Below are 26257 nucleotides of genomic sequence, written 5' to 3' on the forward strand. Positions count from 1 at the left end.
GCTTTATTTTCTTAAAGTATTTAATAAATTTCTGGAAATATAGATAAGATGCTTTAATAATTTTATCACCAGTAAGAGGCCAGACTCCTTTTTATGGCTGCTCGCCGGCGCCACCCAGTGGCTGCAGGCATGTTTTCATGAGAGCAGATCCTCCATCAGTGTGAATTTACTGCCCCCTTGTGGTCATATCAGGACACAACAGGCTGTAGAGTTTAAATCACTGGTTATTCCAGTAGGGGGCAGTGTTGACTTGCGCCTCCAGCTGAACTGTGCGGTTTGTTGTTGTATAACCATCAAATAGGCTCTTTAGTGCTGCCCAGATACTTTCTGCGCCTTGTTTCCATACAACCGAACCAGTGATTTCACCTTAAACGGCCTGAGATGCATCTGACAGTGGAAACTCTTCTGTTTGGAGACACTGCTCCAGATGGGAAATGTCCCCAAGTGCTGTTCACCACATCACGAAGCGCGTCACAGCCACATTTCAGAAACGATACAGTCTTGTTGTGTAGAAAAGCACTGATTTCTCTGTGTGATTGGTCTCCTCATGTGATGGGGGGGGGGGGTTGGTTTCCAGTGCGCTCCCACGGTGCGTTATTACAGGGGAGGATGGGGGCGTGCCAGTTGCGCAAGGGAGCTCCGCGGACGGGACAGGGCGAAGCAGGCTCTGGGTGTTCCTCTCCGGCTGCTGTGGATCTGGGAAGCAATCGTCCGGTGTCTCCTGACAGAACAGAGCTGATATAAGGGTTGAAGAACAAGCGCCATGGCCGGATGAAGCGGCCCCTGTGCGCATTTTACGCACGCCGGACATCCCCCGGAGCGCAGGACTCCTCGCTGTCGCAGCGCCGCGGTCTCGTCCTCTGGACCTCCGATGACAGGTGCTCGGTGCCATGGCTTCTTCTGCTGCACCCGAGGCGAGGAAGTTCACACGGGGGCTCAACAAGCCGGGCACCGCCGCCGGGCTGAGGCAGAGCGTCTCCGAGGCCGTCAGGACCTCAGTGCTGGTGGTGAGAGCTCATGTACTACTACTTCAGGTTAGATGGAGACTCTCCTTACTTTGGTGTGGAGGTGAACGGCTGCCTGTAGATTTGGCACCAAATTCAAGGGCTTGCTCAAGGGCAGTGCCAGGGGCCTCTCATTTATGACATATTGCACTGCTGTGTCTCTGCAGGGTGTCTGTTGTTACAACTTTCTCAAAGGGGTTGCCAGGTAACTGTAACACACACCAGCAACTCTGAAGGGATGAGAAAGAGCACACACACACACACACACACACATACACACATGGACACACACTTCTGTAGTCCATCCTGTCATCTGAGCCCCCGAGGTGGGCCCTGCAACCAGATAGGTTTGACAGAAACAGCTGATCAGCGATGACAAAGGTGAAAATGGTCTGAAGCTGCTGCCTCGGACGTCCCTGAATGTTTCCTGTTCTACTGTCTCTTGTTTGTGAGACTTGTCCAAACACTGAGAGGACTAACTGTGTGTGGCTGTGTCTCGTGCGTAATGTGACTAATGTGCCATTTTTCTGCAGCTAATGGTTTTTTATCTGATAATCATGGCTGCTCTCCCTCTCCCCGTGGTCCCACTGATCTTGTAATAAAGTCACACTCAGTCCAAGTGAGACTTGAGGACTGAGGCATGTCTATTTTTATACCACAAAGATGCATTTGATCCATTTAATAGATTTTTCCAACTGTAAATGTCGAGTTGTTATATCTGCTCCCTGTGACCTCCAGCGGCTTAAAAGCTGTTTAAAACCAAATTGATATTTGACTAAGATTTCCTCAACAGGTTTTCACTCTTATTTTCCATGCAGAGCCACAGAAGACACGATTAATCTGTTTGACTCATCATTTTGACTAAACTCACTCATATGTGTCTTTTAACTGATTTAGTTTGAGCTGAATTCGCAGAAATTGGATCTAACGTTTTGTATGAAGTAGTACTTCTTTATAAGTAAATTGAGGTGTGCCCTCAGGGTTGGACTTTCTATTGGTTGTATTTACTTCTTAGATTTGAACAGCATCCTTCGGCCTTTATTCTTTTTTATTTTTGCAATCTGATCCAAAACTTTAGCTGAATAAACAACTTATTTTAACCATTTACATCTGGTTTTTTTTCATCTCCCATGACGTGCTAATGGTTGTAACACCTCTTAAATTATATATTTAGCATTATTGGGCCTATGCACCTGTTATGGTGCCTCTGGGAGAAGCTTCCTCTATTTCTGACTGTAGTTCTCGTGCAGCTGTTTCCTCAGAATTTATTCAACAACTCCATGAAGCGTGTTGGTGTTGCATTGATGGATTTTAGGTTTAAACCAAAGACAGAAATGAGAAAACAAGAAGCACGGGTGGTGATGATCCTCTTACCTGATATACACGGACCACAATCCATTATTTAGTCTTGATAATCACCTCCACACTTGGCCATTATGCCATAGTAGCGCATTAATTCTGTCTTAGTCCACAGTGGCATAATGAATGTCAGATCAGATCTCTGCCCTGTGTTTAATAATGGATGAGATGATGGTAGGCGTCCTGGCTATTTTTAAACGTGCCCTCTTCTCCTCTCAAACCTGGTGTCACACTAAGGACCCAGGGGGCCATCAATTATGAATAACCCCGCATATGTGATAAATCAACCGGAGTCAAGGCCAAGGCCGGCTCACGGTCCAGGCTGGATGTTCACACGCCCACTGGAGCTACTGCAGGCCGGGCTGGCTCTCAGCTTTACCTTAGTAAACAAAGTGGAAGCCAAGCGGTGGAGCAGTAAAGACGGCTCCTGCAGTTTTAATAATCACTTCCAACTGTGGGAAATTGCTTGCTTTGAGTTTTCTTACCTCTCTCCACGTCTTGCTCCTTTTCATCAAGCACATGCGGGAACACATGCTATAGAAAAACACTTTGAATTCTCTGTATTTCTCTTTTTATGTGTTTGTTTTGCTGCCAACTCTTTCTTTTCTTTCCAGCTACGAGACTCAAGTTTCCCAGAGTTAACTTTACGCTTCTGTGCACAGTTTCCCCCCGAAAATAGACACCAGAAGCTTTAAGCATGAGAAACTCTATGCATCATGAGACCTTAATACCACCTCCCATTTATAGATGGTTCAGACCACTGGTTCAAACTACACAACTCCACTTTAGAGTGAATCCACTTCAGAGGATTTGGTCTGATCGGAGCATAAAAAAAACCTGGCAGAGATAATCTGCAGATTTGCTTCGGCACTGCTGACCTATATCTGTGTCATAATACAGACGCTGTGATGAAGCGGGGCATTTTGGGTGTCTGCCGGGTTTGTGGTTGAGTCCCGAGTCGGAGCTTTTCTGGCCTTGTGGTTAGCATGTCTTCTTTATTTAGGCTGCCTCCTGCTCCTCGGCGTTACCACCCTTACCCTGACGTCCCAGTCTGGCATGTGTGTGTTTTCCCAGAGTATCATTTAGCCGCCTGCAGGCCTCAGACATCACTCCTCCTTTAAGAATGGCAAAATCCAGCATTTACCCAAATTTCCTACTTCACAAAACGTTTCTGACGCGACGCCAGTTTCCATCAAATTCAGCAAACAGGGCTGTCATCGTTCTTTACAGGCCGCAGGCTCACAAATGAGAAGGTCTGCTCTTGTTTGAGCAGCCCATCGTTTTTGTTGCTGCATGTTTTCATTTGTGCTGCACGGCTCCAGTGTGGATTCAAGCGTGTGTGAGAGAGATTTCAGCTCATTGCAACATCTTGAGTGGTTTTTAGGTTTCTTTGTTGTTCATTGGAGGAATCTGCCTCATGCTTTGCAGACATCATGTACTAATTTGAGTGTTTGGAGTGTCTCATAAACTTTAACTGCAATCACAACAGATTTGAGTTTTTTTACTGTCTCACCATTCCTGGAAAAGATGAAGCTGCTGAATATAATCTTATTCATAATGTACGTACATATACAATATGCACAAAGGACACAGAGGAGAAGAGCATCAGAATAAATAGTTGTTGCTGGTGAGATAAATATGCAGATTTCCCTGCATGTGTCCTGTATAGAAGTTGTGTGTGAGTGTGGGGAACTTTTTGAACTGGTTTGTGTTTCTGTTGCACAGACCTTTAATTCTCAAATTCTGTGACTTTTGTTCTTCCTGTTTTACTTTGAAAGGACTGGCTCTACATCCTGTTTTGGTCTGTCAGTGTCACAGCTGAGATCAATAATCCACGTGCTCCCTTCCTCCGTTGTTTCAGTTCACTTGTTCACATCCATTGTTTCCCAGAGTTTCTCCAGTTTGGCTCCCTGTGGTTTCTGGGTTCGACCTTTTTAGTTTTTCTGGGTTTTGTAGTTTTTCTCTCTCTGCCACCTGCTAGCTAAAAGGTAAGCCTGCTGTTTGCTAATCAAACCCACCATCATCTCTACTAGCTTAGTCCCAGTTGTGTCCAGTTCAATGTCAATCCATCACTTTCCATTTAAAACTACAGCTGTCAATCCCTAGTCATTAGGATTCATCCTCAGGGGACCATGATGATCCAACTCTCATAGAAATCCATTCAGTTGTGGGATAAACCAAAGTCGAGCTATGCTGCTAAAATAACAATATATCATCACAATTTTATTGCATTCCATTATTGATGTGCACCTACATGTGAACGTGTGTTAACGTGTGTGTGTGCAGAACTCCACTTGCATATCAAAACTTGCAGGAATGTTTCTACGGGAAAATGTCTCCAGGGGACACAAAAAAGAGATGAACCTGCATGTGTTGATGAAGTTGTTTTCTTATTTTGCATTTGTCTCTCGGCCACCTTATTTTTGAACTTATTAAATATTGTTCCTCACTAGTGAGCAGATGCCAAGTTTATATTAGTCAACAGAAACACTGGACCCTCCCTAATTCCAAAAGCTCATTGAGTCAGACCCTCCCTGTCTCGTAAATACCTTTCTGCTTTTATAGTTTGTAAAGCAGCAACAATAAATATCCCTCATGACATCACCCCGTCGTTATTACATCATCAGGGTTATTTCCTCCGACCTGGCTAAGCCCCTCCACAGCCACAGAACACATAATACTGTGAGGACTAAACCGATTTATGTGTAAAACCCAGAGCGCCACTTTTACTTAGGCACTTATTTGTAATGATTCTGTGTCTTTACTGCAGCCATAATTAAAAAACTGTTATTTCTGTCAGCAGTGCATGAAGCTCCGTGTGCAGAAAATGGGCAGTGACCATAAAATGATTCTTCCCAGTTGACCCAATTGTACATCCAGTTCTCCGGGGCTCGTGTAAAAATAGCCGTCAGCCTCAAATGTGGAGAACATTCACGGTTCTTTTGGCAGAATCCGAATCCTTCCATGTGGTCGTTAGGCAGAAACAAGGGGAGTTGAAGCAGGTTAACCAGCGGTTCAGTTAGAGAATAATCCAAACAACACAGGTAGTTTATCACAGTACTGATTAGCCCTCGAAGGTTAACTGATAACAGCCACAACCTTCAGGCTGACTTCTCTCTTTTCACCTTGATGCACAAGAGTCCAAGCCCAGTTTCTCAAATCACAGCTATAATTTCCATTCCCTTCACATCAATATGTCTGTGTCTTCATCATGGCTCTCTCTGCATTGCATGATCTCTGGCTCACATGGTGTTTTTCATGATCGTAGCCTTTTGTGCAGACTTGCTCTTTGGCATCAGTTCTGTTTGCTCTGATTCCTGTGGATGTGGAGGGAGTGTTTCTCAACATCTATTAGAAAAAGATGAGGCAACAACCATCGTCGGGCCTCAGTGTTGTTGCAGTGTTAGGAGCAGCCTGTAGGAGGCAGCGGTGATGCATATCTGTAAAGGTCACGTAGTGAAATGATCATCTTGGAAGAATCTCAACATGTAAAGACAGATTTGTGCGTCTTTAGAACTCTGATGTCTGCGTTGTGTTGTTACTGTGTCAGGATCTGGCTATTTCCTGGCACTTCCACATGCATTAGTCATGTGTATAAGAGTTACATTTAGTCATTCACACTATAAATGTTTGCTCCAAGGCTGCTAATGCAAAAAAGAACAAGTTAACAGAGGAGATCTCTGGTTGAGGAAGGATGTACGTCACTGTTTTGGAGATTTGTCAATGAGCAGCAGAGAAGAGCAGATGTGTGCCTTGCTGAGTGAGGCCGATTCAATCTTTTCCTCTGCAGTCCTGTTTTTAAGGCTGACACGTATCTTTTGCTGATTCAGATAAAACAATTCCGGGCTCTGCAGCAGAGTCTCACTGGTTTTGGCAGATTTCTGTGTGAGGAGGTTACTGGGTTCAGCTCATTAGATTAATGCATCCTGGGAGGAGCAGCCCTAATGTAATGGAGAGAGTGCTGCCCAGGCTTTTTGAATGGGCCTGAAAGTAGTGTCACATAAATAATACAAACAGATTTAAAGGGGAACTCCGGTGAAGGAAGGACAGGAGTCAGAGGGAATAGGTTTTCATACGTCTGACCTGAGATGGCACATTTTTAACATATAAGCATTGAGTTGCATTGTGGGTATCGTAGTATTTCTTTGAGTGTCAGGGTATCAACCTTCACTACTTTGAGTTTCTTGTGTCTTAAGCTTGTGTTTAGTCTCTTGTGACGGCTCTTAGATGTTGCTCACAGTGCTGGAAAGTTCTTCTCATCTCCGTTGAGCATTTTATTATCTTTCAGCTTCTTCAGCTCACTGTGGAAGTTTAATATTCAGGAAAGTTACTGTTCTGGCTCACTCTCATTAGTCCTGTTTCCAACAGCAGCAGCAGGCAGCTGTTTTCAGTCATAAAAAGCTCAGGTGAAACCACGGTGCTCAACCTGCTCAGCTCCAAACAGCCAAAACCAAATCCTGCCTTTAAAACCCTTTTTAGAGCGGAGCCGACATTTCCTACTCCTAGCAATGGAAAGTGATGTTTTCTGAGCATATGAGAATGGAAACCATCTCAAGTAATAACACACATTAAAATTATGAATGTGCATATGAGCACAATATCTCCTTAAGTTGATATTTACTGTCTTTACTTAGTCCTGATACTATTTGCAGAATTCCAAATCCTCACTTTGCTGCTCAGTAGCTGAGTGTGTCAGCTGCTGATGAAATATTTACATCAGCTACTGGAGAGAAGCAGAAGAAAATCCAGGGATTTGTGATATAATTTAAATTAGCCTCACATGAGACAAACGTGTATCCTTCAGCAGACGGCCTCGTTTCAGGGGACGTGTGGAAAGTGCGACGTTAATCAGGTGATTTACAGATGGTTGTCAGGTCCGTCCTGGTCGTCCTATGACGCATCAGGCTCCATGGGTCAAGGGAAGTTAAACACTTCTTTTAATGTGAGTGCATGTAGATGACATCAGACAGATGACTGCATCGCTTGTAATTTCATTGTCAAATGAAAGAGGAAGGAGGGAAAGAATCAGACATTGTCTGCAGCAGTGTGTGTCTGTGTCTGTCTGTGTGTGTCTGTGTGTGTGTGTGTGTGTGTGTGTGTGTGTGTGTGTGTGTGTGTGTTGACAAAGCATGCCGAGTCAGAGGAATGACTGAGCTGTGAGAGCGAGGGAGGGCGAGAGCCTGCTGGGAGAGAGGGAGGGAGGAGGGAAGAAGTGAAAGTGACAAGCATGAGTGAGTGAGAAAAGAGGGAGAGAAGGCGAGCCAGCGACGAGGAGGAGGCAGGAGGAGAGAGCATCTCTGCATCCCTGTCTGCCAGCAGGAGGAAGGAGGAAGGAAGAGGAGTGGAGGAGTCAACGCCCTGCTGCGAGTGAATGAGCAGTTCTCCGCTCCGTGCACTCATCCCTCCATCTCCACACGGGAGGACACGACTCAGCTGAGATTTGTTTTCAAAGAGAGCAGCTGTGTCACAGGCGGAGCGACGGGGAATCTGTTTTTGACCTATCAGGGAAACCTGTCACTATCAGGGAAACCTGTCACTGCACCTGTTTTTCACATGTGTGAATGTGTGAATGTGGACGAGGTAAAGTCTGAGAGATCAAGCTGCCTGGAGCTGAAATTCAAGTATTAGGGGAAACAAGTGAGCTCCTTTTCTTCCTGCATGGTGGCTGTGAGTGTTTGGTGGCACTATGGGATGCACCACCAGTGTGGTTCTGTTGGAGGGGCTGCGCTCCATCCTTGAGAGGAACTGTGGCTACATCAAGGGGGCGATGGAGCTCGGAGCTCTGGAGGAGGAAGGGGAGACGCTGAGTCTGAGGGGATCTCAACTCTGGAATCCCACCACCGCTCTGGTAAAGCCCACTTCAGATGATTCTTTCTGTGCTGTCGTGTATGTGGGTAATTTGTTATTTTCTATCTAGTAATCAAGTTGTATTTTTAAAGTTTCATGCAGTTGTTAGCCAACACCATGACTGGATTTCCCCTCAACTGGTTTTACTCATTTGCTTTTGTTGAATAAATTAAAACTACCCTAACTCCTTTTTTTGCACATAAGATATCATGTCCCTTTTGAGATTGGAAACTAGTTGCATAATGAATAATTCACAGATCGAGGGGGGAACTCGTCAGATTAAATATGAGTAACTGCCCACACCAGCAGATCTTTGGCTAATAACCCTTCTAATAGACTCCCCCGAGGACGTACATTCAGAAGCCGAGCGTATATGTCAGTGCCCCTGATCACACAGTTACTGGAGACGCACATCAAAAGCTTAACATTTGGCCGGAAGCACATGCAAGTCTCTGGATTTGTGCAAGTTTGCTTTCAGTGAGCAGAGAAAGTAAAATCCAGGTTTTGAATTTATGCCCTGCTACACTATCTTGTGAAGTTAGCTCCATTAGCCAGCAGCCTGACCTGGGTTAAGTCAAACAGATATAATGGACAATCAATAGCGGGGGGGGGGGGGGGGGGTGTTAAGCAGGGTTGCTAGTGCACGCTGAGTCAAGGACATTCACCGGAAGCCATTATCACATTTGGGATCCAGGGTTTCCTTTGCAGTTAGGGTTGGCCTCTCTTAACCGCTGCAGTGGATTATATCTTCCTATTAATTTCCAAATTATAACAAGTGAGTTTTAAAATGGAAAACACAAGAAGCATCAAGGACTGAGCCTCGATCTCTGAAGAATTCCTCAAAATGTAATCTGAAGATGTTTTCTGTCATTTGAGGTCGTTTTTCATGTTTATATACACTAATCATGGTGTAGACTGGAAGTTCTGCTGTACTGAGACCAGCCTCTCGCTCACTGGTCCAGGACAAACTGGTGATCCTCTCTTTGTCAAACATACAGAAGAATGAATCTCACTGAGGGACTTTATGTTTATGTCTTCAGCTGATGTTGCTCTACAGTCCTGGGGCAAGCGCTCTGACGTCATCAGACCCAGGAAACTCCCGTCTCCTGTATCATATTTAACTCGTCCCATATGTTTTTCCATGTGCTACCTGGAGGAAAAGTCATTTACTGATGAGCGTACATGCCAGACCACAGATTGTTGTTTATTCAGTTTGCATGACGACCAATAGCTTGTGACAGAAGAGCATGTTTTGGATCAGGGCGCTAACTTGCATGTGATCCCTGCGTCTGTGTGTGGAGCATGTGAGTGGAGGCTGAATTGGGAGTTTTTTCACTTGAGGCAACACCCCGACGCTTCTCTCTTCAAGGCGTCTGTTGCAATGGTCGGCTCCCAAACATGACGTCAATCGGCCCTTATGCAATCCTCCATAGACTTGTGCGATGCTCTGCGTTTATATGTGTGTGTGCGTGTGTCTGGGGAAGGGTGTGGAGGGCTTACATGTCCTAATGGCTCCAAGCTGTGTAAAAACAAATGGACGCCATCTCTCTCCACCTCCTCATCCCTCTCTCTCTCTCTCTCAGACAACTTTTTTACCTCAAGCTCTTACGCAGATGGCCTTGTAAAATCATTTGCACTGCCATCGCCCGTTATCCACACGCTCAGACACAAACTCACACATCCTCGTGGTAACGCTGGCCTGTGACCAGCAGCAGCAGCTCCAGGAAGCGTGATGGTGTGCGAGTGCCCCAGAGATGCGGGTGAATGAAACTGGATGACCTCAGCGCAGCCACGATCTTTGACAAGAGGCTGATTATCATGCTGAGCTGGTGACGCTGTCACTGATGAGGCCTCTGCAGGACGGCGGGGACGCTCAGCTGTCCATTAGAGACTGAGGCCAGGGGAAAGACAGACAGAAACCTGGACAGAAACCTGGATGGGATTTGTTTTAAATGCGTAAGCCCAAATATCCTTTGGAACAGACATTGAGTTTCCCCATTTAGTTTAATCTCTCAGCCTTTTCCAACACTAAAGAGGAATATTAAACGTTTCCAGACAGCTTGAGCATCACAGACCAATTGTTTTATAGCAGAACATAACAATTCTAATATTTACCACAAGTATCTCCAGTATTGCCTGCAGTGCAAAGTAAATATGAACTATAGTGCAAAGTTTTATTTTCGGGGGGTTTCTCCTCTGTTAAGAATGTATAAGGGGCACTAGTGATGTTTTTCCTTTTTTAAATAAATTTATAAGGGTTAATTTCTGATTGATTAATATTGCAGATGTTAGAAAGCATTGGATTTGCAAATGTTGTTGCATCTTTCCCGAACTGATTGTTAAAATGAGTGGGATGAAATCTTATTGCTGAAGTTAAATGACTAAAATGCTCATTTATGTTCTCGACTAAAATTAAACTCATTACGTTTTTATTTAAGTTTTATTTGACTTAAAATGAACTGGAAATAAGAAGGATGACTAATATGACTTTTTATCTCAGGGCTGACATCATCTCAAAATGGTTGAATAGGACATCTTTCCCACAATTCCCTGGGGCACCCCTCAGGTGTCGCCACACAAGGTTCATTAGTCTGTCTTGTCCCAGCAGAACCAGGAGGTGGAGGAGCAGATGGGGATGTTAATGTCTAGGATCAGATTTTACTAAGAGTCTGTTCAGGCCTTCAATTCAAAACACTGGCGCTGTGTCGGCTGGTTTCATGCTGGTCCGACTGTTCTGTCAAATTTGTGTAACTCAGGATCCAAAAGCACAACATTCTCAGTATCTTTTCATTCTGCCGTGGTCGAAGCTTTCTATCAGGCCTCAGCTCTGGAGAAACCCTGCTACTCACCAGCCACTGGGGCCGTTTCCTGCTTTTTCTTTTGGAATGAAGTTATTTCTCTGAATGGTACATTTCATCAAGTCCCTTTGAAGCGAGTACAGTTAAAACAAGTTATGCAAATTCTGCTCAGCGCCACACACATCCGAGAACCCTGCAGTACAAAGAGGTGAAACTACTGCACGCACATCCTTCCCCGTCTTTCTGCTTCATGTTGTTAGGGGCCGATGAGGCTGATGGTCTCTGAAGTCTTCTTGACCTGTGGTGTGTCCTCCGCCTGACTTCTCAACCCACAGACATAATTGGATGAGTTATTAATCAAGTGGCTTGTAAACAGCATTGTGGTTTGGGGAGTTGTGTAATGCAGCATTAGAGACAGAAAAACATCTTCAGAATACACGATTGGCCTCATTTTCCCACAGTAATTCCTCACTGAGAACTTTAAATGCCATCGCTCTGAAACATGCACGCTGACAGAAAGACCCCGGCTAATCCAGAGCCCCTCTTTAAACATTAAATGGCAGAAAGAATGAGTGGATGGAGAAACAAGCGGCAGCTCAAACCGTTCCTGAAGCGGCAGGACTCTGCGTAAGTGTGCGTTGCTTCTGAGAGCCGGATAAGGGGGAAGTGTGTTTTCACAGATCCTGCTGTGGGAGCCTGCTGCAGCGGATACGGCGCAGCAACAGTACAAAGCATAGCGGAATATCAGCGGGGATTTGAACTTCATCATCATAGATAAAGTGTCTAAATGCCATTTCTGTGGTTAGATGTTCCAGCTGTAAGCTGCAGCTCTGGGATCCATAGGATTTGTTTTCTGTCCTATTGTCATCATGGGATGCAGCTCCAATGCTATTGTTATGTCCATGTCAGATAAAATAAAATAAACTGTAGTTATGGTGTTCTGTAAATGCAGCCTGTGTTAAAAGAGTAGTTTCAGTAATTAGGTAATAACATTATAGTTGTAGACTATGTAATATAAATCACGGTATAATTAGAATATGTATTCCGCTATAATCACACAATAACCACCACAATAATATGTCAAATTCAATTTTGAAATGCTTAAATAAAGTTCTACTAGTGTGTTTATTTTCAAGATCCCGCCCAAACGAAATAGTTTCCCCTTAGTCCCTGTGGATATTAAATCCTTAAAGTGAAAAACATGTAATCTAAAGCAAAAACCTTTCTTTTGCATTTTCTCACACTTTCTGTTTTCAACTCACACACACACACACACACACACACACACACACACACACACACACACACACACACACAGACACACACAATAGGCAGGTGAAGCAGGCAGATGACGACATGCTCTCTGGGCCTCTCCTAAGTTTTTAATGGGGGAGTGGTTGATTGCTCCTCCATTCCTGCTCTCACAAATCACATACTGTATAGCACACACACACACACACACACACACACACACACACACACACACACACACACACACAGCTGCACAGCTGTCGGGGTGGGAGGCGCCCTACCCTCCTGATGAGAGCCAGAGAGAGGGAGAGGGAGGCTGGGCTATTGTGACTGAGTAGAGAGGGAATCTCACTGGAGCTCTCACAACCCACTCGCAGACTGCAGGCGACTTAGTGTCATGGCAGCGTGTGTGTGCGGTGAGTCCTCCACCTGATTCCAGGCTGCACCGGGACAGCAGCGAGGGACCAGCATGCAGGGCCGGGCAGGCAAAGCCCCCAAAAGGGAGATGGTGATAGAGTCTCCTCAGCAGTACAGGAGCCTGGCGGAGATTGAGGCAGAGGTGGAGGCTGGGTCACAGGTGGCAGCGGTAAGTCTGTGCTCTGCCATCTTATAAATAGAAGTCAATTTTGAAGTTTTCCTCGTTTTTGGGGGAGTTTGGTGCAATGTGATCTGAGTTTTTTTTTTTAGATTTCCTCTCAAGAGCAGCTTTGAAGATCTTTTAAAGAGGTTGGACGGAAATGGGAAATAGCAGCTTCAGGGTACAAGTCTCCTGGGGGTTGAATGTTGATCTTTTTTTAGGAAATGGAGCACTTGTGGCTCCCTTTGTTCATTGATGGCTCCTGAGCTGAGAGTCGGGGACTTTGACAAGTTGGCTGCAGAGTTATTTACTATAAAATAACTCTATTTTCTCCTGCATTTCTATAAAGACAGTCGCTCTTATCCTGGTTTGACTGGCACTTTGCTCAGTTGTCATCGTATTTCGCAAAATGCAAATAAAGATCAGCTCACTAGTTCGGTAACAGTATTATTAAACTGACGGTATTTCAATTTCAACTTTACAATAATCTCCATCATCAGTTTTTAACGTATTCATGTGCGATACTTACCGGCAAGTCGCTCAGTTCACAGCTGTGTTATCTTCTGTCTGAATGGCCATCGCCCAGCCGCCAATCAGAGCAGAAGATTTTCTACTTATCAGATGATCTTTTATGTCCATAGTGCTGAGAGATATGCAGGGATATTTACATTACGTCATCAGGAGGGTGGGCCGGACCAATCAAAATGTAAATCTGTGGTCAGACGTGTGTTTAATTGGCGTCAGCTTGTTATGTGTTCATTGGATGCAGATCAGGAGGCCAATCCAAATCATCTGGATCACATTCACGCCCAGTGGCCACATTCAAGTCTTGGTTTTAATATCTTGCTTACTTGATCATTTTCTTGTTCTGTTTTAACAACTATTGTGATAGTGATTCGAAAAAAAGCCAAATTCCACGAGGAGTGAAAATATTCTTTTGTTGCAGACGTACTTCAGATACTCAGAAACCCTTCAAGCTGCACTCGTACATGTGCCAAAAGATAAATCCTCAGGGAGCCAGGCAGACCCTACTTTGTCGTATCAGCTTTCCAGATTGTGAAGTATTTAAAAGTCAAAACTCTGCCTTAGTTCTTTTTAAATAGATCAAAGCTCTGTTTACTTGGGCCACACGTGTGTGTCATATGTGAAGATCTGTTTTCTGATATCACAGCCAGGCATTGTGAGGGCGGCAGCGCTGGTGGAATCCCGGGGGTCTGTTGTGTGGTATCATGGAGCTGATGTTTAATCTCTGCTCAGGCTCATTTATCTTTACCCTTGTTTTACAAAGCCCTCTCTGTTATAAAGCTGCAGCTATGAGGATTTACTCTGGAATGGAGAGTTTGGACTGTCCATCTTCCTGCAGTGGGGAACGGTGTGAGGAGCTCTGGCCCATTCTTGGGGATTCAGGGAGAGCTGCAGTTTACAATCAGGTTTAGCATGTGAGCTCATGACTCAGTGACTGGTACAGTGACACACACACACAACCTCCCGCTCGTCGAGTGTCTCCTTCTCTCTTAACCCACATTCATGTCCGTCTCTGTGCCAGTTCCTGCTGCCGTAGATGTCAGCCCGTCACTCTGTGAGAGGACAATGGCGACTTGTTGTCCAGACAAAACCAGCACCCCAGATTCCCCCCATGCGTACATTGATGAAACTGTGGGGGTTAACTCCCCCTTTTGTTACGAGTGACACAAACTTTAAGGTGAAACACGGATTCACGATCTGGACTGATATTTTCTCTTTGCTCCTTCAGGTCAAGCCGAAGATCATAGAGCCTCTGGACTATGAGAATGTGCTCGTCCAGAGGAAGACCCAGATCATCAGTGATGTTCTGCGGGACATGCTGCAGTTTCCCACCGACGACTTCCAGGTGAGACAGAGTTGCTGAGCCCTCTGTGTAAATGTTTGTTCATAGGTCAGACTCGGACGGATCACCATGAATCTGGGGTATAATATGGTTATTTCATTTGGCCACTTTACGAGTCCAATATTTAATCTTCCGCTCTGTGTTTGGTCTCAACAAGCTCCTAAGATCTGAGTCTTTAGCTGCTCAATGCTACGATATGATAGCTTCAGCTGTGTCCTTGTATTTGAAGACCGATTGCATCACAGCGGTGTGACCAGAACGTGCCATTTCCAACGCTCCTTCAAATGTGTCAATCCAAAGAAAGGAAAAACGCCCTTTAGGTAAATCAGGTTGATTTAACACAGCATTTAGGCAAATTACCTGTGAAACCTGTGTGTGAAATATACTTCTACATGTGCTGCATGTAATCGTTGGCTCTGCGTCTTCTAAACATTTACACGCTTCACAGATCTGTTGCCTGTAGTCAAAGGAGCTCAGAGACTGTGTCAACATTACATCACCGCAGTGCTGAGAATGGAGCTCAGCGGGGTCCACTCCCAGTTTGAGAGAAGGCGAGAAAAACACAAAGAGACTCAGGCTCACATGTTTGGCATTCTTCAAGTCAAATGAAAAAATAAACGAGAAGAAATCAAACTTTTAAGAACAAGTCTGGTGATATTCAATAAGTCTGACTCACCAATCCACCATGTAGCATCAATTATGAAATCTATAGAGCAGAGCTGTTCTAGGAAATTCTTTCCTTTCTTTTATATGAATGAAACTATGTATTTGTGACCAGCAGTGTAGGACCGCCTCCCTGTTGTTTTGCACACAATAGACATACTTGTGAATTAGAGTTCCAGCAACAACAGAGAAAGTGCTGGGGCCGTAGGGTGGGACGTTTTACAGCCTACAGTCAGTTTTCACACTATTTCACAATCAGTAGATGATGAGTGGTTTTCATTACAAGGCCGTCTACAGTGCACAGCCATTAGTAACTGCCGTGTGTGTGTGTGTGTGTGTGTGTGTGTGTGTGTGTGTGTGTGTGTGTGTGTGTGTGTGTGTGTGTGTGTGTGTGTGTGTGTGTGTGTGTGTGTGTGTCTGTGTGTCTGTGTGTGTGTGTCTGGCCCCGTCCGTCCATCTGTCTAACCTGCCATATGTTTTACATCACTGGGCTTAGAGAGGAGAGGGAGGGAGTTGGCCAGACATGTGGGTCCAGCGTGTGCACGTGCTGCACAGATTCACACACATATGGACACACACATGCACACGCAGTAACGGGGCATGCAAAAGAGAGCGTGGCGGAAGGAGGTAAAACGAGGTGAAGCGTTGACCACCATAAATTTCTCTACATGTGCCTTCATGGAAAAGGGCATATGCAGTTTAAATCTGGGGCAAAGCTAAAAATAATATTTTATTTTAAAACAGGTTGGAATGAAATTGATATTTTGCTCATCCAGAGTCTTGAATTTTTTTAATCCTGCAGACACATAACTTTACATTTCATCGCTTTCATCGGCCAAAGTGAAAAGAGGACTTCAGAAGACGTCTCTCCTCCCGTCCCGAACCACTCTGCCCAGATATCTACATGTTAGTGAATGTAATTCCTGCCTGGCATCACACTATCTGCCCTGCAGCGTCACTGCCACTGGGAAGAGTCTCCTGTGGCCCAGTGGAGGCCCATCAAAGTGCTGGTTTAATGACTGTGAATGGAACGCTGCTAATTGGCAGCCAGCAGTTCTTCCTCACAGATTTTTGACAGCAAAGTGACAGGCAGGCTATTTGTGTTAAATGGTTTGTTTTTGAGTGAATAGGGGAAAATGCAGACTGGGTAAAACATGGAGAACATGGAGCTGCAGCATCGCCTGTGAAGTGTCTCACTTCTAATTGGTCGTTCACCCATTAATGAATATTCCCCCATTATCTAATCTCCCTTTTATAATCTAGGATCGCAGTGAAGCTCAGCCCCTGCAGTTTTATCTTATCCCCTTTTATGTTAATTATTGTATATCATATTATATCAGCTTCCTATAAGAGTGGTTGTCCATTGATCTTCTCACAATAAACCAGGGTTAAAATAAGTGTAATATTCCCTTTTATACGCAGCTACAACAAAAGCATAAAATGTTAGATCAGTATTTTCCAAGCATCAGGTCAAATCGTTTATTGCCAAACCGCTGCATTATTGGCCTGAATATTTTCCTCACTTCAGATAGTTCCTCATTGCCAGTGGTTTATAGGAACTTTAGTTGACCTGCGCACACAGGACTGAATAAACTCGGCTCACTGACAGGTCTTTGATAGCTGTTGTATGAGTGAAGTGGACAAACGGGGCCAGAGGTTCAATAACTACATATATTTTCCAGTGTGAGAGTCGTAGATTTATGACAAAACTAGGTCACTGTGCCACTGCGTCCCACTCATCTTAGTGGGCTGTGGAGAAAAGCAGCGAATCGCCAAGTGGGAGCGATGGTGGCTGCAGCGTCCAATAGCTGAGGACAGTCTCGATGCCCTGAGGCGCCTTTTGCTCCCCGACATGGATCCTCGCTCTCCTCTCTTCAGTTGTATGCATCTAATAAGACCAGCAAGGGGAAGAATTCTGACTGGAGCAGGAGAAAGCTGCAGGAGATTCCCTGCAGTGTAGTTTTTTTCTCATATCTACTAAAAAAAAAACAATAGATTCTTTAATTTCTGTTTACACATATAAAGATAATTGACTTAAATTGTACTTGGCAAGGGGAGGAGGCCACACTGTGAAGTTTGGCTTTGTATCTGAAATAGAAAATAGATAGTTAGACCCCTTACTGCTTCAGGAGCATCCATTTCAATATTCCTACTCATTAGTTTTAGATGAGAGTTAGTTTTGGATAAAGCTTTTATGTCTGTGCACCAAATACAATATTTCCCTGAATGTAGAACAATCCTGATCCTTTTAAAATCTGGTCTCGATGAAAATATTTTTTGAAGATTGGAAACACACAATCCAAAAAGAAGAGCGTCCTCATCACTGACCCCTTTTCTCTCATACAGATGTAAATAACGTCAACTCATATATGGAGAAATGCACAAAACTCTTTTTAGAATATCTTATGTTGCAAACACATAATTGTCAACTTCTTAAATATAAGAAAACCATCAGGATAATAATATTGTATTAAATGAGCCAGCTGGCGATTAGCTTTGCGTGTATTCGAGGTTTATGAGGTTTAAAAGCACCGGCAGGTCTAATCTGATCTGCCAATCTCTTCTCTCAGTCTGTTTTTCATGCCCACTTTCCGTCTCTCTCTCCTCAGATCTCAACCCTCCAGCGGCAGGGCAGGACTCTGTTCTCCACCGTGCCGGAGACTGCTGAGAAAGAAGCTCACTCACTGTTTGTTCAAGAGGTAAAACCAACACATACCTGGACGTAAGCCGGCTTCGTCCGCTCTTTACTTTGGCAAAAGCTGAACCTGCCCCATCTTTTTGTTTGGAAACACAGGTGCTTTGCTTCTGTCCAGAGAAAGCAACTGACTCTCACACCGTGAGTTAGATACCGGAGCTCAGCCCGAGAGTCATTCTGCTCTGTTTATAGTATATAGTGAAGATAAAGCCGAGCTGATGAGATTTTCAGAGAAAGCTCGTGAAAAAGAAAAACGTTTGTCGAGCACTCAGATGAACGTGAGACAAGGGAAAGCCGATACGGTGCATGTCAAGCATGTTGCCGTTAGCCTTTAAGTGAACTTGCATCGGTGTTCTCCACCCTCGCATGTTTCCTGACAGAGGGGTGTATTGGCCACGTCGTGTTGTTTCAGAGGGGCTGGGTGCTGGGGCATCTCTGGGTGTGGCCTGATAGAGCCCGATAGGGGATAGTCCCCCACGGCTGCGTCCAGGAGTTACATCATCACTACATCTGGAGCTGCAGCGTCTCTTTTTTCTTTTACAGATGTGATGTTCTCTTACAGAATTAATTTTTTTAAGTAACCCCTTCCCTCACTCAACATGTGTATGTAAAGAATCTGTACAGTTTTCTGTCTATAGGGAGGTTTTCTCCGTTTTTAGGCACATTTGATGCTTTCCATTTTAAAAGTGTATCTCAACATGCATGCTTTTGGATTCCTGAGTCCGTCCATGTCTGGACTATGTTTGTACGTACATGACTTAATTTGCTCTTGTTGAAATTGCTCTGCTTCACTTTCTGTCTCTGCAGTGCATCAAAACCTACAAGTCCGACTGGCACGTGGTCAACTACAAGTACGAGGAGTATTCTGGAGACTTCCGTCAGCTGCCAAAGTGAGTGCTCTCTCCACTGACAGGTGTTTTAAAGTGTAAACCAGTTTTCTGACAGGTCCATTATCAGACTGTGGGTTTATTCTCAAGTGATTTTGGAGTTAACCGCTTTTACATTTCTCTGCACGGACATGAACAGTGAAAGAAGACACAGTACATTAGTATTCTAAGATGCATGTCAGAAGAGCATCAATCAATAAAACTAAATTGAAAAACTATTAAAAATAGCATTTGTAAACCAACAAAAGATTGCAAACATAAAGAAATCAATATTCTTTGTATGCTTCAACCACCTCCAGGGATAATGGAGTTCGCATGTGTCTGCATGGCACCGTTATTTTGGGGGTTGGAGGGTTGGAGTTCCCTGTGTTCAATGACACTGGCCTTTGTATACACCTCAGCGAATGTTTTAGTCTGAACACTAGAAACACGGAAGTCTGTGTCTTGGAGGCTGTGCAACAACAATAGAAAGCTTCCTATGTTTTCTTTTGCCAAGGATAAGCAACGCTATTCTGGGACTGCCGCTGATTGATGCTATTAAAACGTACAGGAAATCTCACAAAGCATTATGTGTCCTAGGTCGAGCCACTTTCCTTAAGGACAGGAATGTGCTTTGCAGATGTTGCGTGTCATGTTTAAAACGTTGTCGAATAAAAACGAGACAAGCCCTGGCCTTGGCCTTGACACTGTTTATACTAGAAGTTCCCCAGAGCACGCTGGGTCCTGTAAAAGTCAAAGGGCAAACTGTCCGTCTGGGGTTGGAGCTGCACTTAAGAGAAGCAGCTGCTATCTCAGCCACATCCTGAAACGCTACAGGCATTTCGAAGTAGCTTTTAAATAATTATCAAGAAGCTTTTTTTTGCATTTTAGAATATTGTGTGTTTAGTTTTTAACCCTCCTTATACCTTTGAGTCGTATACCTTAAATCAGGTGTCACAGGAATATAAACTCTGTGCACGTTAATCATAACAACTTGGTTATAAAAACGTGGTTTAGGTCCATGGACAAGTAGTTTGCAAATGACAAAAGTGTAACAATTGACAAGTTGACATTAAAATCTACAATTCAGAGCTGACGTTAGAAACTTGGCAACTAATACTTTACGAGTTCTGACATGAGGTGGCGTTCACGTGAATTGTCCCAGTCAGGAACTAGCAATTATTCCACCACATGAAGGCACAACTATTACACATTAAGGTGGAAGAACAGTTGTGCATGAAACGTTGACTTTTAAAAGAAAACTTTTACGTTTCCTCTCAGTAAGGTGTCAAGACCAGAGAAACTGGCAGCTCATCTGTTTGAGGTGGATGAAGACGTGGAAAAAGACGAGGTGAGTTAATCCGGAGCTTTCTTCTCCTCTCGTTCTCACGGTTCACTTCTGCTCATGTGAAGAACCCAGCTGGCTCTTCAGCAAACCCCTGAAGTATTAAAAACAATGACCCTGCAGAGTCAGGCCTCACTGTTCAAACACAACGCAAACAATATCCTTTTAATTTATCGCACCGTGTTGTGCCCTTTTATTTGATTTCACGAGCCAACCTTTTCTTTTCTTCAATGCTCGAGGCCCAGGTCATTTCCAGGAATGACCAACGTCTTCATGACACTTGTCTAGTTTTTACGAGCACATCCGTTCCAGATAACTACCTCGCTTTGGATATTGATTTAACTGAAGGCCAGTGACCTTCAATGGACATGGCGTCATGGCTGAAATCCCCCGAGGTTAATAAAGTGCAGTGTAGATCTTAATGTTGATTTTAATGAAGAGGATTCTTCTCAGGATTTAACACACAGTCACTGGCCTCCAGGGCACTCAACAGATTTTTAAACCCAAAGCAAAACGTGTTAATTAAGTGTTGGAGTGTGTATAAGAGATGAGAAGACATGTGTTTGTAGTTCTTTGTTTAAAAGCCTTAATGTGTGCGTCTCCTCCTGCAGGACACAGCCTCCCTGGGATCCCAGAAGGGAGGAGTGTCAAAACACGGCTGGCTGTACAAAGGCAACATGAACAGTGCAATCAGTGTGACTATGCGTGTGAGTACAGAAGAGTTAACGCTTCAATTAAGGATGAAATCCAAGCTCCCTCCCTCTTCTCTGCTACAACGACTGAAAGCAACATCACAAGCACTTTTCACATGTTGACTAATCCACAACTTCTGACAAACAACTAATAAATAATTCAGGTGTAAACGGATCTTTGAATAAATTGTGAAGGGACACTGTCCAGTTAGTGGCTCCCTTATTTTAATCATTTGAGGAAACATAACTGTATGAGGGAGACCTCTTTTTCAAATATAATGTTTAATAGGATCAAGTTATTGATGCCATAATGAAAAAGTAACGTTCTCCATATTCCTCTAGTCTTTCAAGAGAAGGTACTTCCACCTGGCTCAGCTTGGAGATGGATCCTACAACCTCAACTTCTACAAAGATGAGAACACCTCCAAAGAACCCAAAGGAACCATCTTCCTTGATTCATGTATGGGGGTTGTTCAGGTAATGAACCTTGTGCACAGTAGGACCTTTTAGAACCTGGGCTTCAATTCATGTTGAATTGAATCTGAAATCAATGTTTGTTGTCTTTAGAACAGCAAAGTGCGTCGGTTCGCCTTCGAGCTGAAGATGCAGGATAAGAGCACGTTCCTTCTGGCTGCAGACAGCGAGGCAGAGATGGACGAGTGGATCGGGACCCTCAACAAGATCCTCCACAGCAGCTTTGAACAGGCCATGCAGGAGAAGAGGAACGGAGACCTGCACGATGGTGTGTTCCTTTCCATTTCGTCTTCATCCTTGTTTTTAGTAGCAGCTGAATTATTTGTGCATGTCTTTAATTCCCCCTCCTCGTGGTGTTTGTGTCTGTTTTCTTGTCTTTGTCTCTTTTGATGCTTTCTGCCCCTCCAGCCACTTGTCTATTCCCCAGTGGAATAATCTATTTCTTCAGTCAGATGCTGCAACAGTTCTTTCTCTTGTATTTCTCGTTCCCTCCTCATAAAGAGGGACCAACACATCATTATGTTTTTATATAATTGCCTAAGCACACACGGCTCTTGTTGATCTCTCCAACAGATGAGGAGCACGGAAAAACAGACCTCACCCCCGGAGGTTTTCAAGACAGCTTTCAGGTAGCCTGTTTTTTCCATCTTCACTAGCATGTTAAATCGATGCTCAGCACATATCTGTGGCCACGAAAACAAACAGCAGCTCACCTTGTGTGGTTGTTTGTTGAGGAGGGGCTCCGGGTGTCCACATGACTTCCCTTGGAGCTTTGCTCGCAGCAGAATAGCTCAACAGCTGTATTTGCGAGCAGGTCCCCTCGTCTTCCAAGCAAACATCTGGTTTACTGTGCACGGTCCAAATAGAGAGGCCAGACGAGGTCAACACCAGTGCTGCACAGGCGTCCAGCAGTGGAACGTGGCAGTCTGAAAACAAACATTATGTATTTGCAAATTCAACATTAACCTGCTCTCATGAATGTTTCATACCAATAATGCATCAAGTGACTAAGCAGACAGTAACATCAATCCCATCCCGCCTCTGCTCACTAATCTATACAGTGTTTTGCTTTGTTTACGACAGACCGCCAGAGATATTGAGTCCAAAATGAGAAGTGAAGCTCGCCTGAAACTCTTCACTTTGGACCCTTACACACAGGTGATGAAGATAATACCTGTGAAGCTCTGTGCATTAAGTGTTGATATTATTTGACTGACCTGACAATATCTTCTGTTTCAATAGAAACTGGACTTTTCTGGCATTGAACCAGACGTGCGGCAGTTTGAAGAGAAGTTCGGGAAGCGAGTCCTGGTCCGCTGTAACGACCTGTCCTTCAACCTGCAGGGCTGCGTTGCAGAGAATGAAGAGGGGCCGACAACGAATGTACGTGAAATACAGCTTAAGGCGTTTATTGATCTATTTTTGATCAAGGTTGACAGATAAAGGCAAACGTCTGTAGGATGCACACATGTTTACAAGTGCAGGAACATGTTTACAGCATAATTCTGGGAAATATCCTTTAGCAAACAAGGTCTAAATCAGTTAAGAAGATCACAGACAGTTCAGATGGCCCACTTGGCCACCCCCCGTCAAAACCGGTGTTGTTGGCAAAGGGAATGGTCGCTACCATGGCAACCAGCCCGGGCCTCCCACCATGCATTAGCACCAGTCTGAGGCTGGTTTCCTGCCGTCACTCTCCGATGTCTCTGTCTCTGTAGAAGGAGTCCTCCTCCGTAACACTCGGCACTCAGCCGGGAAACCACAGCCATTAGCTCTGGTAGACTCACACTCACGCTCACTCAGAGATGGGTTTGTGTAACGGACATGGCGGAAAGAGTGAATGGGCAAATGAATTACATCAATGGCGCTGGAAAATGTGAGATGCATTAGGACGGATCAGCACAGTTAGTTTCTACTTTGTTTTTGTCTCATCTTTCCCTTCCTGTCCTCTTCGATCGAAGGTGGAGCCCTTCTATGTGGTCCTGTCCTTCTTTGACGTCCAGAACAGCAGGAAGATCTCAGCCGACTTCCACGTGGATCTCAACCATCCACTGGTCCGACAAATGACAGCAGGTTCTGGTAACAGGCAGGACGTGCAGATTAATGGCGGTGGAGGTGATGGAGTGTTGAGCGGCCGCAAGCTCCCAGAGGAGGCTCTCCAGTACCCCAAGCAGGGGGTGTTCTCAGTCACATGCCCCCACCCAGAGATCTTCCTAGTGGCCAGGATTGAGAAGGTCCTGCAGGGGGGGATTACTCACTGCACTGAACCCTACATGAAGAGCTCGGACTCTGCTAAGGTTTGCACACTTGGCGAGACGATGAGAACGTGGCTGTAAATGAAATTGTGCTCAAGTGGAACGATTCACTTGTAAAACTAATGCCCCGTTTTCCTGTCTAGATGGCTCAGAAGGTGCTGAAGAATGCAAAGACAGCTTGTAACAGACTGGGACAGTACAGGATGCCATTCGCTTGGGCTGCAAGGTGTGAAAAGCCACTGTGCATCATTCTTTGAGGGAATAGTTAAACATATTGGGGGAATACAGATCAGTGATGCTGTCATGTCTGTATTAATGATTTCAGACATGAACTCTATAAAATGTCTGGAAATTTGAGAGCAGGCAATTTCCGGAGTTTGACTGTAAGCATAGGGAAACAGCTGCAGCTGCTGTTGTACCTATTAATATAAACTCTTACTTACACATGTAATGACACATGATGATTTAATACACTGCATATAAACTGAATGGAAACTGCAGTGAAGTGAAGTGTCTTCTATCTCCAGTATATTCTATGTTCCTCTGTTTTTTCCGTCTCCCCCAGGCCTGTGTTCAAAGATGCGTCGGGAACTTTGGACAAAACGTCTCGCTTCTCAGCTGTTTACCGACAGGACAGCAGCAAGCTGTCGGACGAGGACATGTTCAAACTGCTAACTGACTTCAGAAAGTCCGTTATCTCCCTTCTCTCTCCTCTTTCCTTTTAAGATATTATCGTAATTCGTTTTGAGATGTTTTCATAATTGCTGCCTCTCTCCCTGTTTTCCCAACAGACCAGAGAAAATGGCCAAACTCCCTGTGCTCTTAGGAAACTTAGATGTAACTATCGACAGTGTGCCCCCGGATGTCACCAGTAAACCCTTCTAAATATTTACTGAATCACTGTCTATTTATAACCTTACGACTCTGAGCTTGACCTCTGTAACTTCCCTCGTTTCCTGCTTGCAGATTGTGTCACTTCCTCCTACATCCCGGTGAAGAGTTTTGAAGGTGACGGGCCGGGCAGCGCTCTTCTGGAGGTGGAGGAGTTCGTACCCTGCATCGCTAAGTGCTCCCAACCATTCACCATCTATAAAAACCACCTGTACGTCTACCCGAAACAACTCAAGTACGACGGGCAGAAATCCTTCACGAAGGTCCGTGGAGTAAAGATGCGTAGCAGTAACACTAACAGAGGTTACATGGCTCACTCTCTTTGGAAAGTAATGCTTTTGTTTGGCAGGCGTTCTCTTATCATCATCATTTTGTGTTCCTGCTCAGCCGGGCAACTGGCAGCAGCCTCAAGCTCCTTCAGCCAAGCAGCAGAGCTGGATAGAATTATCCCAGTGCAGAGCAGCAGCTTCTGATTAATGCATTAACAGTGGGATGTTGTTTTCACTAGGTCAGCTCCATATAGGAACCTGCCTTCCCTCCCTCATCTGTCATCTCTGTCCTCTTATTTTAAATCAGAGCTGCCTGTAATATTTTCCCTCTTTTCATTGAAACTAATGGACATCTGAAATGCACACAGAGGAACAGTGGTGATATGACAGACATGTAATTGGGTCCAGGACAGCGGGGGTTTGTCATCATTAACTAGTTCTTGCTTTTCCATTTTAATCTGCCTTCTTTCTCTTTTGATTCAGGCCAGGAACATTGCTGTTTGCATTGAATTCAAGGATTCTGATGAAGATGAGGCCCAACCACTGAAGGTGCATGAACACATCCTGTAAAACGGCTGCTCACAGTAAAGTTTCAGTTGTTTGCATTCTGCAGAAGCTCTGAATGTTATCTCCTGTGTTCTGAATTGTCTGCAGTGCATCTATGGTCGTCCAGGAGGTCCTCTGTTCACCAAGCAGGCGTATGCAGCCATCCTGCACCACCAGCAGAACCCTGAGTTCTACGATGAGGTGAAATCTCATTATCAGTGTCATTAGTACTGTGGGTAGTTTGATATTCAGATTTTTAAGCTGTTTATTTTTGATTTATGGTGGTACCTCTCACCTTCTTTCATGTTGTCTGAGTTCAACTCTTCGTTGAATCCTCACTGGAAACGCTCAGCAGGCATTTCTTCCCTTTCATTCTCCTCAGCAAAGCTTCCTCTGTATTAAAGCACCAACCTCAGGAATCTGTGTTTCTCTCACCATCAGATAAAGATGGAGCTCCCCACCCAGCTGCATGAGAAGCATCACCTCCTCTTCACCTTCTATCATGTCAGCTGTGACAGCAACAGCAAGAAGAAAGACCAAGTGGAGACTCCAGGTCGGAGCTTTGAGTCGGAGCAGAATAAAAACAAGTGCAAAATACAAATAACAATTTGTTTATATGGCTGCTGTGGAAAATGCATGATTATGTGACTACACCTCTCATCCACAGTGGGTACAGCCTGGCTGCCTCTGCTGAGGGATGGCAGAGTCATCATGAATGAACAGCAGTTGCCTGTGGCGGCGAATCTACCCGCCGGGTACCTGGGCTCCCAGGATGGTGTCACCAAGGTAAAAAAGAAAAGGTTACAGGAGATTTCTGGCTGCAGTGTTTTGTGTGAGTCAGTGTTTGCCGCAGTATTC

General features: G+C 44.6%; 1 protein-coding gene across 11 annotated transcripts in view; it reads left to right on the forward strand.

Moving 5' to 3' along the window:
• Position 1: 1 nt before the first annotated feature.
• dock9b (dedicator of cytokinesis 9b) overlaps positions 2-26257 on the forward strand; it is a 39811-nt gene continuing 13555 nt past the window's right edge. For 3 of the 11 annotated variants that reach the window (XM_034605567.1, XM_034605572.1, XM_034605573.1), the window contains exons 1-20: positions 2-1007; positions 14590-14706; positions 17976-18065; positions 18869-18951; positions 20209-20278; positions 20884-20979; positions 21307-21441; positions 21532-21706; positions 22012-22067; positions 22522-22596; positions 22681-22821; positions 23400-23735; positions 23837-23919; positions 24259-24381; positions 24485-24564; positions 24660-24847; positions 25337-25402; positions 25508-25600; positions 25841-25952; positions 26067-26185. In XM_034605567.1, coding sequence (XP_034461458.1) covers positions 891-1007; positions 14590-14706; positions 17976-18065; positions 18869-18951; positions 20209-20278; positions 20884-20979; positions 21307-21441; positions 21532-21706; positions 22012-22067; positions 22522-22596; positions 22681-22821; positions 23400-23735; positions 23837-23919; positions 24259-24381; positions 24485-24564; positions 24660-24847; positions 25337-25402; positions 25508-25600; positions 25841-25952; positions 26067-26185 — 2355 coding nt within the window. In that variant the 5' untranslated portion in view covers positions 2-890. Of the gene's footprint in view, positions 1008-4165; positions 4352-7887; positions 8212-12607; positions 12846-14589; positions 14707-17975; positions 18066-18868; positions 18952-20208; positions 20279-20883; positions 20980-21306; positions 21442-21531; positions 21707-22011; positions 22068-22521; positions 22597-22680; positions 22822-23399; positions 23736-23836; positions 23920-24258; positions 24382-24484; positions 24565-24659; positions 24848-25336; positions 25403-25507; positions 25601-25840; positions 25953-26066; positions 26186-26257 lie in introns of those variants that run through there. The other 8 variants (XM_034605564.1, XM_034605568.1, XM_034605565.1 and 5 more) reach the window with 5 other exon arrangements.

Source organism: Hippoglossus hippoglossus, chromosome 2, assembly GCF_009819705.1.
Source record: "Hippoglossus hippoglossus isolate fHipHip1 chromosome 2, fHipHip1.pri, whole genome shotgun sequence".
NCBI classification, from domain to species: Eukaryota; Metazoa; Chordata; class Actinopteri; order Pleuronectiformes; family Pleuronectidae; genus Hippoglossus; species Hippoglossus hippoglossus.